We start from the raw sequence: 11600 nt of genomic DNA, 5'->3' as shown, positions 1-11600 counted from the left end.
ATAGGAGAATGCTGACTGGTTGGAGGCGGAACTGGTTGCCAGGTCAGAGTATGCTGATTGGTGAAGTCAGAGAATGCTAACTGGTTGGAAGTGTTGCCTGATACGTCGGAGAATGCTAACTGGTGGGAGAATCTGGCTACCAGGTCAAAGGATGCTGACAGGTGGCAACAGCTGCGTGCCAGGTCAGAGAATGCTGACTGGTGGGAAGAGCTGTGTGCCAGGTCAGAGGATGCTGACTGGTGGGAAGAGGTGGGTGCCAAGTCAGAGAATGCTGACTGGTGGGAAGAGCTGGGTGTCATATCAGAGAATGCTGACTAGTTGTAGGCGGAACTGGTTGCCAGGTCAGAGGATGCTGATTGGTGAAGTCAGAGAATGCTGACTGGTTGGAGGGGTTGCCTGTTACGTCAGAGAATGCTAACTGGTGGGAGCATCTGGCTACCAGGTCAAAGGATGTTGATAGGTGGCAAGAGCTGCTTGCCAGGTCAGAGAATGCTGACTGGTGGGAGGAGCTGGTTAACAGGTTAGAGGATGCTGACTGGTAGGAAGAGCCGGCTGTCAGGTCAAAGAATACTGAATGGTGGGAAGAGCCGTGTGAGGGGTCAGAGAATGCTGCCAGGCGAGAGGAGCTGGGTGGCAGGTCAGAGGATGCTAAATGGCGGGAGGAGCTGGCTGCTAGGTCAGAGAATGTTGAATGGTGGGAAGGATTTGGTTCCAGGTCACATAATTCTGACTGGTGGGAGGAGTAGGGTACCAGGTCACAGAATACTGACTGGTGTAAAGAGGCGAGTGCCAGGTCAGAGAATGCTGACTGGTAGGAGGAGCTGTCTGCAAGGTCAGAGAATGCTGACTGGGGAGAGGAGCTGTCTGCCAGGTCAGAGAATGCTGACTAGCGGGAAGAGGAGCTGGCTGCTAGGTCAGAGAAGGCTGACTGGTGTGAAGAGGTGGGTGCCAGGTCAGAGAATGGTGACTGGTGGGAGGAGCTGACTACCAGGTCAGAATGTGCTGACTGGTGTGAAGAGGTGGGTGCCAGGTCAGAAAATGCTGACTGGTAAGAAGAGCTGGCTGCCAGGTCAGAGAATGCTGACTAGTCGGAATAGGCGTGTCCAAGGTCAGAGAATCCTGAGTGGCGGGAGGAGCTGGGTGCCAGCTCAGAGAAGGCTGACTGTCGGGAAAAGGTGGGTGCCAGGTCAGAGAATGCTGACTGGTGGGAGGAACTGGCTGCCAGGTCAGAGAAGGCTGACTGCTGTAAAGAGGTGGGTGCTAGGTTAGAGAAGGCTGAATGGTGGGAGGAACTGGCTACCAGGTCAAAGAAGGCTGACTGGCGGGAAGAGGAGCTCGCTACCAGGTCAGAGAATGCTGACTGGTGGGAGGAGCTGGCTACCAGGTCGGAGGATGCTGACTAGTGTGAAGAGGTGGGTGCCAGGTCAGAGAATGCTAACTGGGGTGAATAGGTGGGTGCCAGGTCAGAGAATGCTGACTGGTGGGAAGAGCAGTTGCAAGGTCAGAGGATGCTGAGTGACGGGAGGAGATGGGTGCCAGGTCAGAGAAAGCTGACTGGCGGGAGGAGGTGGGTGCCAGGTCAGAGGATGCTGAATGGTGGGAGGAACTGGTTGCTAAGTCAGAGAATACTGACTGGTGTGAAGAGGTGGGTGCCAGGTCAGAGAAGACTGGAGTGAAGAGGTGGGTGCCAGGTCAGAGAATGCTGATTGGTGTGAAGAGGTGGGTGCCAGGTCAGAGAATGCTGACTGGTGGGAACTTGGTTCCAGGTCAAAAAATGCTGATTGGTGGGAACTTGGTGCCAGGTCAGAGAATGCTGACTGGTGTGAAGAGGTGGGTGCCAGGTCAGAGAAGACGAGTGAAGAGGTGGGTGCCAGGTCAGAGAATGCTGACTGGTGGGAACTTGGTGCCAGGTCAGAGAATGCTGACTGGTGGGAGGAGCTGGCTGCCAGGTCAGAGAATACTGACTGGTGGGAGGAGCATGCTGCCAGGTCAGAGAAGGCTGACTGGCGGGAAGAGGAGCTGTCTGCCAGGTAAGAGAAGGCTGACTGGCGGGAAGAGGAACTGGCTGCTAGGTCAGACAGACTGACTGGTGCGAAGAGGTGGGTGACAGGTCAGAGAATGCTGACTGGTCGGAGGTGCTGGCTGCCAGGTCATAGAATGCTGACTGGTGGGAGGAGCTGGCTACCAGATCAGAGAATGCTGACTGGTAGGAAGAGGTGGCTGCCAGGTCAGAGGATGCTGAATGGTGGGAAGAGCCGTGTGCATGGTCAGAGGATAATGAGTAGCGGGAGGAGCTGGATGCTATCGGAAAGAGGAGCTCACTGCCAGGTCAGAGAAGGCTGACTGGTGGTAGGAGCTGGCTACCAGGTCAGAGAAGGCTGACTGGCGGGAAGAGGGGCTCGCTGCCAGGTCAGAGAATGCTGACTGGTGGGAGGAGCTGACTATCAGGTCGAAGGATGCTGACTAGTGTGAAGAGCTGGGTGCCAGGTCAGAAAATGTTGACTGGTGGGAGGAGCTGGCTACCAGGTCAGAGGATACTGACTGGTGTGAAGAGATGGGTGCCAGGTCAGAGAATGCTAACTGGTGTGAATAGGTGGATGCCAGGTCAGAGAATGCTGACTGGTGGGAAGAGCAGTGTTCAAGGTCAGAGGATGCTGAGTGACGGGAGGAACTGGGTGCCAGGTCAGAGAAGGCTGACTGGCGGGAGGAGGTGGGTGCCAGGTCAGAGGATGCTGAATGGTGGGAGGAGCTGGTTGCTAGGTCAGAGAATGCTGACTGGTGTGAAGAGGTGGGTGCCAGGTCAGAGAATGCTGACTGGTGGGAGGAGCTGGCTGCCAGGTCAGAGAATGCTGACTGGTGGGAGGAGCTGGCTGCCAGGTCAGAGAAGGCTGACTGGCGGGAAGAGGAGCTGTCTGCCAGGTCAGAGAAGGCTGACTGGCGGGAAGAGGAGCTGGCTGCTAGGTCAGACAGACTGACTGGTGCGAAGAGGTGGGTGCCAGGTCAGACAATGCTGACTGGTGGGAGGAGCTGGCTACTAGGTCACAGGATGGTGACTGGTGTGAAGAGGTGGGTGCCAGGTCAGAGAATGCTGACTGGTAGGAAGAGCTGACTGCCAGGTCAGAGGATGCTGACTGGTGGGAAGAGCCGTGTGCATGGTCAGAGGATGCTGAGTGGCGGGAGGAGTTGGATGCCAGGTCAGAGAAGACTGACTATCGGGAAGAGGAGCTCGATGCCAGGTCAGAGAAGGCTGACTGGTGTGAAGAGGTTGGTGCCAGGTCAGAGAATGCTGACTGCTGGGAGGATAGTGACTGGTGTGAAGAGGAGGGTGCTAGATCAGAGAATGCTGACTGGTTGGAAGAGCTTGGTGCCAGGTCAAAAAATGCTGACTGGTATGAAGAGGTGGGTGCCAGTCAGAGAATGCTGACTGGTAGGAAGGGGTGGGTGCCAAGTCAGAGAATGCTGAATGGTGGGAGGATCAATCTGCCAGGTAAGAAAAGGCTGACTGGCGGGAAGAGGAGCTGGTTGCTAGGTTAGAGAATGTTGAGTGGTGGGAGGATTTGGCTGCCAGGTCAGAGAATGCTGACTGGTGGGAGGAGCTGGCTACCAGGTCAAAGGATGCTAATTGGTGTGAAGAGGTGGGTACCAGGTCAGAGTATGCTGACTGGTGTGAAGAAGTGGATGCCAGGTCAGAGAATACTGACTGGAGGGAAGAGCCGTGTGCAAGGTCAGAGGATGCTGAGTTCGGGAGGATCTGGGTGCCTGGTCAGATAAGGCTGACTGGCGGGAAGAGGAGCTCATTGCCAGGTCAGAGAATGCTGACTGGTGGGAGGAACTGGCTACCAGGTAAAAGATGCTTACTGGTGTAAAGACTTGGGTGCCAGGTCAGAGAATGCTGATTTGTGGAAGGAGCTGGGTGCCAGGTCAAAGAATGCTGACTGGTGGGAGGAGCTGGCTAACAGGTCAGAGAATGCTGACTGGTGGGAGGAGCTGGCTACCAGGTCAGAGGATGCTGACTAGTGTAAAGAGGTGGGTGCCAGGTCAGAGGATGCTGATTGGTGTGAAGAAGTGGGTGCCAGGTCAGAGAATGCTGACTGGTGTGAAGAGGTGGGTGCCAGGTCAGAGGATGCTGACTGGTGGAAGGAGCTGGCTGCCAGGTCAGAGAATGCTGACTGGTGGGACGAGCTGGCTAACAGGTCAGAGGTTGGTGACTGGTGTGAAGAGGTGGGTGCCAGGACAGAGAATGCTGACAGGTGGCAAGAGCTGGCTACCAGGTCAGAGCATGCTGACTGGTGTGAAGAGGTGGGTGCCAGGTCAGAGAAGGCTGACTTGTGGGAGCTGTCTGCCAGGTCAGAGAAGGCTGCCTGGCGGGAAGAGGAGCTGGCTGCCAGGTCAGAGAAGGCTGACTGGTGTGAAGAGGTGGGTGCCAGGTCAGAGAATGCTGACTGGTGGGAGGAGCTGGCTACCAGGTCAGAGGATGCTGACTGGTAGGAGGAGCTGGCTACCAGATCAGAGGATGCTGACTGGTGTGAAGAGGTGGGTGCAAGGTCGAAGAATGCTGACTGGTGGGAAGAACCGTGTTCAAGGTCAGAGGATGCTGAATGGTGGGAGGAGCTGGGTGCCAGGTCAGAGTATGCTGACTGGTGGGAGGAGCTGGTTACCAGATCAAAGAATGCTGACTGGTGAGAGGAGGTGTCTGCAAGGTCAGAGAATGCTGAATGGTGGGCGGAGCTGTTTTCCAGGTCAGAGAAGGCTGACTGGCGGAAAGAGGAGCTGGCTGCCAGGTCAGAGGATGCTGACTGGTGTTAAGAGGTGGGTGCCAGGTCAGAGAATGCTGACTGGTGGGAAGAGCTGTTTGCCAGGTCAGAGAAGGCTGACTAGTGTGAAGAGTTGGTTACCATGTCAGAGAATTCTGACAGGTGGCAAGAACTGGCTACCAGGTCAGAGGATGCTGACTGGTATGAAGAGCTGGGTGCTAGGTCAGAGAATGGTGACTGGTGTGAAGAGGTGGGTGCTAGTTCAGAGAATGCTGACTGGTGGGAAGAGCCGTGTGCAAGCTCAGAGGATGCTGAGTGGCGGGAAGAGCTGGGTGCCAGGTCAGAGAAGGCTGGTAGGCGGGAAGAGGAGCTCGCTTTCAGGTCAGAGAATGCTGACTGGTGGGAGGAGCTCGCTGCCAGGTAAGAGAAGGCTGACTGGTGTGAAGAATTGTGTGCCAGGTCAGAGGATGATGAATGATGAGAACTTTGTGTCAGGTCAGAGAATGCTGATTGGTGGGAGGAACTGGCTGCCATGTCAGAGAATGCTGACTGGTGGAAGTAGCTGTCTGCCAGGTCAGAGAAAGCTAATTGGAGTGATGAGGTGGGTGCCAGGTCAGAGAATGCTGACTGGTGGGAGGAGCTGTCTGCCAGGTCAGAGGATGCTGACTGGTGTGAAGAGGTGTGTGCCAGGTCAGAGAATGCTGACTGGTGTGAAGAGGTGGGTGCCAGGTCAGAGGATGCTGACTCGTGGAAGGAGTTGGCTGTCAGATCAGAGAATGCTGACTGGTGCGAGGAGCTGGCTGCCAGGCCAGAGATTGATGACTAGTGGGAGGAGCTGGCTACCATGTCAGAGGATGCTGAGTGGTGTGAAGAGGTGGGTAACAGGTCAGAGAATGCTGACTGGTGTGAAGAGGTTGGTGCCAGGTCAGAGAATGCTGACTCGTGGGAGGAGCTTTATGCCAGGTTAGAGAAGAGTGACTGGTCGGAGGAGCTGGCTGCCAAGTCAGAGAATGCTGACTGGTGGGAGGAGCTGGCTACTAGGTCACAAGATTCTGACCGGTGTGAAGAGGTGGGTGCTAGGTCAGAGAATGCTGACTGGTGGGAGGAGCTGGCTACCAGGTCAGAGGATGGTGGCTGTTGTGAAGAGGTGGGTGCCAGGTCAGTGAATGCTGACTGGTTGGATGAGCTGGCTGCCAAGTCAGAGAATGCTGACTGATGTGAAGTGTTGGGTGCCAGGTCAGAGAATGCTGACTGGTGGGAAGAGCAGTGTGTAAGGTCAGAGGATGCTGACTGGTGGGAGGAGCTGGCTACCAGGTCAGAGGTTGCTGACTGGTAGGAGGAGCTGGCTACCAGGTCAGAGGATGCTGACTGGTGTGAAGAGGTGGGTACCAAGTCAGAGAATGCTGACGTGGGAGGAGCTGTCTGCCAGGTCAGAGAAGGCTGACTGGCGGGAAGAGGAGCTGGCTGCCAGGTCAGAGAATACTGAATGGTGGGAGGAGTTGGCTCCCAGGTCAGAGAAGGCTGACTGGCGGGAGGAGGAGCTGGCTGCCAGGTCAGAGAAGGATGACTGGCGGGAAAAGGAGCTGGCTGCCAGGTCAGAGAAGGCTGACTGGTGTGATGAGATGGGTGCTAGGTCAGAGAATGGTGAGTGGTGTGAAGAGGTGGGTACCAGGTCAGAGATTGCTGACTGGTGGGAGGAGCTGGCTACCAGGTCAGAGAATGCTGACTGGTGGGAGGAGCTGTCTGCTAGGTCAGAGAAGGCTGACTGATGAGAAGAGGTGGGTGCCAGGTCAGAGGATGCTGAGTGGCGGGAGTAGCTGGGTGCCAGGTCAGAAAATGCTGACGGGCGGGAAGAGGAGCTCACTGCCAGGTCAGAGAATGCTGACTGGTAGGTGGAGCTGCCTATCAGTTCACAGGATGCTGACTGGTGTGAAGAGGTGGGTGCCAGGTCAGAGAATACTGACTGGTGGGAGGAGCTCGCTACGAGGTCAGAGAGTGCTGACTGGTGGGAGGAGGTGGCTACCAGGTCAGAGGATGCTGACTGGTGTGAAGAGGTGGGTGCCAGGTCAGAGAATGCTAACTTTGTAGGAAAAGCTGGCTGCCAGTTCAGAGAATGCTGACTGGTGGGAAGAGCTGTGTGCTAGCTCAGAGGATGCTGAGTGGCGAGAGGAGCTTGGTGCCAGGTCATAGAAGGCTGACTGGCGGGAAGAGGAGCTCGCTGCCAGGTTTAGGAATGCTGACTGGTGGGAGGAGCTTGCTGCCAGGTCATAGAAGGCTGACTTGAGTGAAGAGGTGGGTGCCAGATCAAAGAATGCTGACTGGTGGAAGGAGCTGGCTACCAGGTCAGAGGATGCTGACTGGTGTGATGAGGTGGGTGCCAGGTCAGAGAATGCTGACTGGTGTGAAGAGGTGGGTGCCAGGTCAGAGGATGCTGACTGGTGGAAGGAGCTGGCTGCCAGGTCAGAGAATGCTGACTGGTGTGAGGAGCTGGCTACCAGGTCAGAGGATGCTGACTGGTGTGAAGAGGTGGGTACCAGGTCAGAGGATGCTGACTGGTGTGAAGAGGTGGGTGCCAGGTCAGAGAATACTGAATGGTGGGAAGAGCCGTGTGCAAGGTCAGAGGATGCTGCCTGGCGGGATGATCTGGGTGCCAGGTCAGAGAAGGCTGACTGACGGGAAGACGAACTCGTTGCCAGGTCAGAGGATCCTGACTGGTGGGAGGAGCTGGCTGCCAAGTCAGAGAATGCTGACTTGTTAGAGGAACTGGCTCCCAGGTCAAAGGATGCTGACTGGTGTAAAGAGGTGGGTGCCAGGTCAGAGGATGCTGACTGGTGGAAGGAGCTAGGTGCCAGGTTAGAGAATGATGACTGATGGGAGGAGCTGGGAACCAGGTCAGAGGATGCTGACTGGTGTGAAGGAGTGGGTGCCAGGTCAGAGGATGCTGACTGGTGTGAAGAAGTGGGTGTCAGGTCAGAGAATGCTGACTGGTGTAAAGAGGTGGGTGCCAGGTTAGAGAATGCTTACTGGTGGAAGGAGCTGGTTACCAGGTCAGAGAATGCAGACTAGTGGGAGGAGTTAGCTACCAGGTCAGAGGATGCTGACTGGTGTGAAGAAGTGGGTGCTAGGTCAGAGAATGCTGACTGGTGTGAAGGGGTGGGTGCTAGGTCAGAGGATACTTACTGGTGGAAGGAGCTGGCTGCCAGGTCAAAAAATGCTGACTGGTGGGAGGTGCTGGCTACCAGGTCAAAGGATGATGATTGGTGTGAAGAGGTAGGTTCCAGGTCAGAGAATGCTGACTGGTGTAAAGAGGTGGGTGCTAGGTCTGAGAATGCTGACTGTTGGAAAGAGCTGGCTGCCAGGTCAGAGAATGCTGACTAGTGGGAGGATCTGGCTGCCAGGTCAGAGAATGCTGACTCGTTTGAGGAGCTGGCTACCAGTTCAAAGGATGCTGACTGGTGTAAAGAGGTGTTTTCCAGGTAAGAGAATGCTGACTGGTGGAAGGAGCTGGCTGCCAGGTCAGAGAATGCTGGATGGTGGGAGGAGCTGGCTGCAAGGTCAGAGAATGCTGAATGGTGGGAGGAGCTGGGTTCAAGGTAAGAGAATGCTGACTGGCGGGAGGAGCTGGCTACCAGGTCAGAGGATGCTGACTGGTGGTCAGAGAAGGCTGACTGGTCGGAGGAGCTTGCTGCCAATTCAGAAAATGCTGACTGGTAGGAAGAGCTGCCTGCCGGGTCAAAGAATGCTGACTGGTGGGACGAGCCGTGTGCAAGGTCAGAGTATGCTGAGTGGCGCGAGGAACTGGGTGCCAGGTCAGAGAAAACTGACTGGTGGGAGGAGCTGGCTACCAGGTCAGAGGATTCTGACTGGTCGAAAGAGGTGGGTGCCAGGTCAGAGAATGCTGACTGGTTGGAGGAGCTGGCTACCAGGTCAGAGGATGCTGACTGGTAGGAGGAGCTGGCTACCAGGTCAGAGAATGCTGACTGGTGGAAAGATTTGGATGCCAGGTCAGAGAATGCTGACTGGTCGGAGGAGGTGGCTGTCAGGTCAGAGAAGGCTGACTGGTGTGAATAGGTGGGTGCCAGGTCAGAGAATGCTGACTGGTGGGAGGAGTTGGCTACCAGGTCAGAGGAGGCTGACTGGTGTGAAGAGGTGGGTGCAAGGTCAGAGAATACTGACTGGTGGTAGGAGCTAGCTACCAGGTCAGAGAATGCTGACTGGTGTGAGCTGTCTGCCAGGTCAGAGAAAGCTCACTGGTGTGAAGAGGTGGGTGCAAGGTCAGAGATTGGTGACTTATGGGAGGAACTGGCTACCAGGTCAGAGGATGCTAACTGGTGTGTAGAAGTGGGTGCCAGATCAGAGAATGCTGACTGGTGGGAAGAAGTGGGTGCCAGGTCCGAGAATGTTGACTGGTCGAACGAGCTGGCTGCCAGGTCACAGAATGCGGACTGGTGGGAGGAGCTGGCTGCCAGGTCAGAGAAGGCTGACTGGTGTGAAGAGGTGGCTACCAGGTCAGAGAATGCTGACTGGTGGGAGGAGCTGGCTACCAGGTCAGAGGATTTTGACGTGTGAAGAGGTGGGTACCTGGTCAGAGAATGCTTAATGGTGTGAGGAGCTGGCTACTAGGGGCCGGATACTCAAAACTTCGTGTAAGTTACAAGGTCGAGGACGTTGTAACCGCCTTACAATATTGTATTTTTCAAACTCTTTACTACATTGTAAATGACCCATACTAAAAAAAAAAAAAAAAAACAATGTAATAAGCACATTGTACAGCCAATGTCCACATTGTAGGTTAGTTCCCTAATCTGCCAAGAGAGGGCAGATCGGTAATTGATTGACCAACCTGCAGTCAGCCTCCTAGACGTAACAGCCAATGGAAAGCCACAGATCTTAGCTGTTTTATCACCTCGCTCTACCAAAAGTAAACAATGCCATAGAAGGTCCTACTCAAAAGAAAAGAAGGCCAAATTTCTCAGATGAATAGATTTTGGTTCTAATAGATGCTGTGGTCATCTGTGAACTCACAGATACACAACATAGTATGAAAACAAAGGATAATGTCATAAAGAAAGTAGATTGTTGAAATAGTAATGAGCTATATGTATCATTCTAGAAAATTGACGAGTTAAGGCAAAGGTCAACAATATAGCATTAAGTATGGTATTAGTACATGCACAACCTTATTTGTTTACTATTATTTTAGTTCTGTACGTTTATTACTGAAAGAATTTATTTCTTATAACATCTGCAATTATATAACTTTTATTGTATTAACATTCTTCACAAACTCAGACTAAAAGAGATATTTATTTTCTATATATAAGAATAAACACAACTCATCGTAAATAAAGCAAAATTACACACAGGATCTTATTTGTTTGGTATGATTATTCTGGTTCAATACTTACTAATTAATCTTATTTCTTGAATTAACTTCATTAAATGAAGAATTTTCACTATGTAAATGTGCTTCTCAAATGTAGTCTAAAAGAGACATAAATGTTTTGAAGTAATTATGAATAGCAAATTCATCCTATTGTAGTGTGATCCGTCTAACCCAGGGGTCCCGTCCCAGTTCATCAAGTCACTCTTAGAATTCTGCCCTCCCTTGATGCTGGCGGGTGATACAGGCGCAAATAGACCTGGTTAACCCCTGTCAATTCAATCCCCTTAAGTGGTAGCGTGGGGGGAGACTGAATCATTAATAGGGGTGTTCCTGTGTGAATACCACTTTCTGACGTTCAGCGTAACCGTATGGTAAAATACATACTAAAAAGTAATCTAAGAAAAATACAAAAGTGAAAGAATGTGCTCAAGGCACCTAAAATTACTGACTGTCGTATGCCAAAAACTAAAAGAAAAACACTTCCAGAGTGGAGAGCCTGGCTGAAGGCCTTACCATAAAACAAAGACAAAACCAGCAAGTCTGGCGTCAGAGCTGAAGGCTTAAAACCCCTTAAACCTAAAAAAAAAAAAAAATACGACAGTATAAAACCCGAGTCTGGTGACACCGAAACAGAAAAACTAAAACTAAAAGAACACTCAGACTTTGAAAAGTTAAAAGTTACAAGTAAAATAGAGAGAAACAAACCAGCCAAGATCATTTAAAAATAGATAAATAAATAAAAGGATGTTCAAATCCTTCAATAAAAATGTTCTTAGGATAACGTCCAGCTCCTATGTAAAGAATATCAGGATCTCAGTACTTAACTTATTATCTTCCGTGATCGTCTCTGTGTTCGGATCAACAAATATGGCGAACTGTCGGTGGTTCAAAGTTTCGGATGATAGCGAAACACACTCGTTGACGTCTCGACTCGTACTGTTTATAGTTTCTTTTTTCAATGCCCCGGTGACGTCAGAAACTGTCTTGTGGTCATAAGGCAATATGAAAAGTGCCAGTACATTTTTTATATATAGATTTGTTTACACTACTTTTGTAATATATATTTACTGTATGTATCTTACCAGTGTTATTGTTTTATAATCACAGGTCTGAAATAAAGTTGTATTTTTTATGCTTTTATCATAATTAACCTAAATCTAGAATATCTGGAGTAAACAAATATTTCTTTTTACATATCCAAGATCCAAGTTAGAAATGCTGTATGCAAATTGATTTAGGAAAAATAGATAAACCTGTTATAATGGTAATGTTTTAAAAGGTTTTCCCATTGTGTGGACTGGACTAATAGTTTAAGACAATATAAGGTTATCATTAATGCCCCTTTTTAACAAGCATATGGCATAGAAAGATTAATCATACAGATATCCACATTGCTTTCAGGCTGTAGTTACTACAGTTAACACACACATACACACACAATAAATATATATATTATATAT

The 11600-nt window shown here is 51.7% G+C and overlaps 1 protein-coding gene across 1 annotated transcript in view; it reads right to left on the bottom strand.

Annotated features, from left to right (window-relative positions):
• Window positions 1-8128: 8128 nt before the first annotated feature.
• The window catches only part of LOC138863973 (uncharacterized), a 9279-nt gene continuing 5807 nt past the window's right edge, over window positions 8129-11600 (bottom strand). Inside the window, exons 2-5 of the mRNA XM_070129499.1 lie at window positions 10961-11123; window positions 9519-9666; window positions 9084-9335; window positions 8129-8978 (exon numbers count right to left, since the gene is read on the bottom strand). Coding sequence (XP_069985600.1) covers window positions 8129-8978; window positions 9084-9335; window positions 9519-9666; window positions 10961-11123 — 1413 coding nt within the window. The remainder of the gene's footprint in view (window positions 8979-9083; window positions 9336-9518; window positions 9667-10960; window positions 11124-11600) is intronic.

The sequence above is a fragment of the Penaeus vannamei genome, chromosome 14 (genome assembly GCF_042767895.1).
Source record: "Penaeus vannamei isolate JL-2024 chromosome 14, ASM4276789v1, whole genome shotgun sequence".
NCBI classification, from domain to species: domain Eukaryota; kingdom Metazoa; phylum Arthropoda; class Malacostraca; order Decapoda; family Penaeidae; genus Penaeus; species Penaeus vannamei.
The sequence above is the reverse complement of the archived record's forward strand: the minus strand, read 5'-3'. Positions and strand labels throughout refer to the sequence as shown.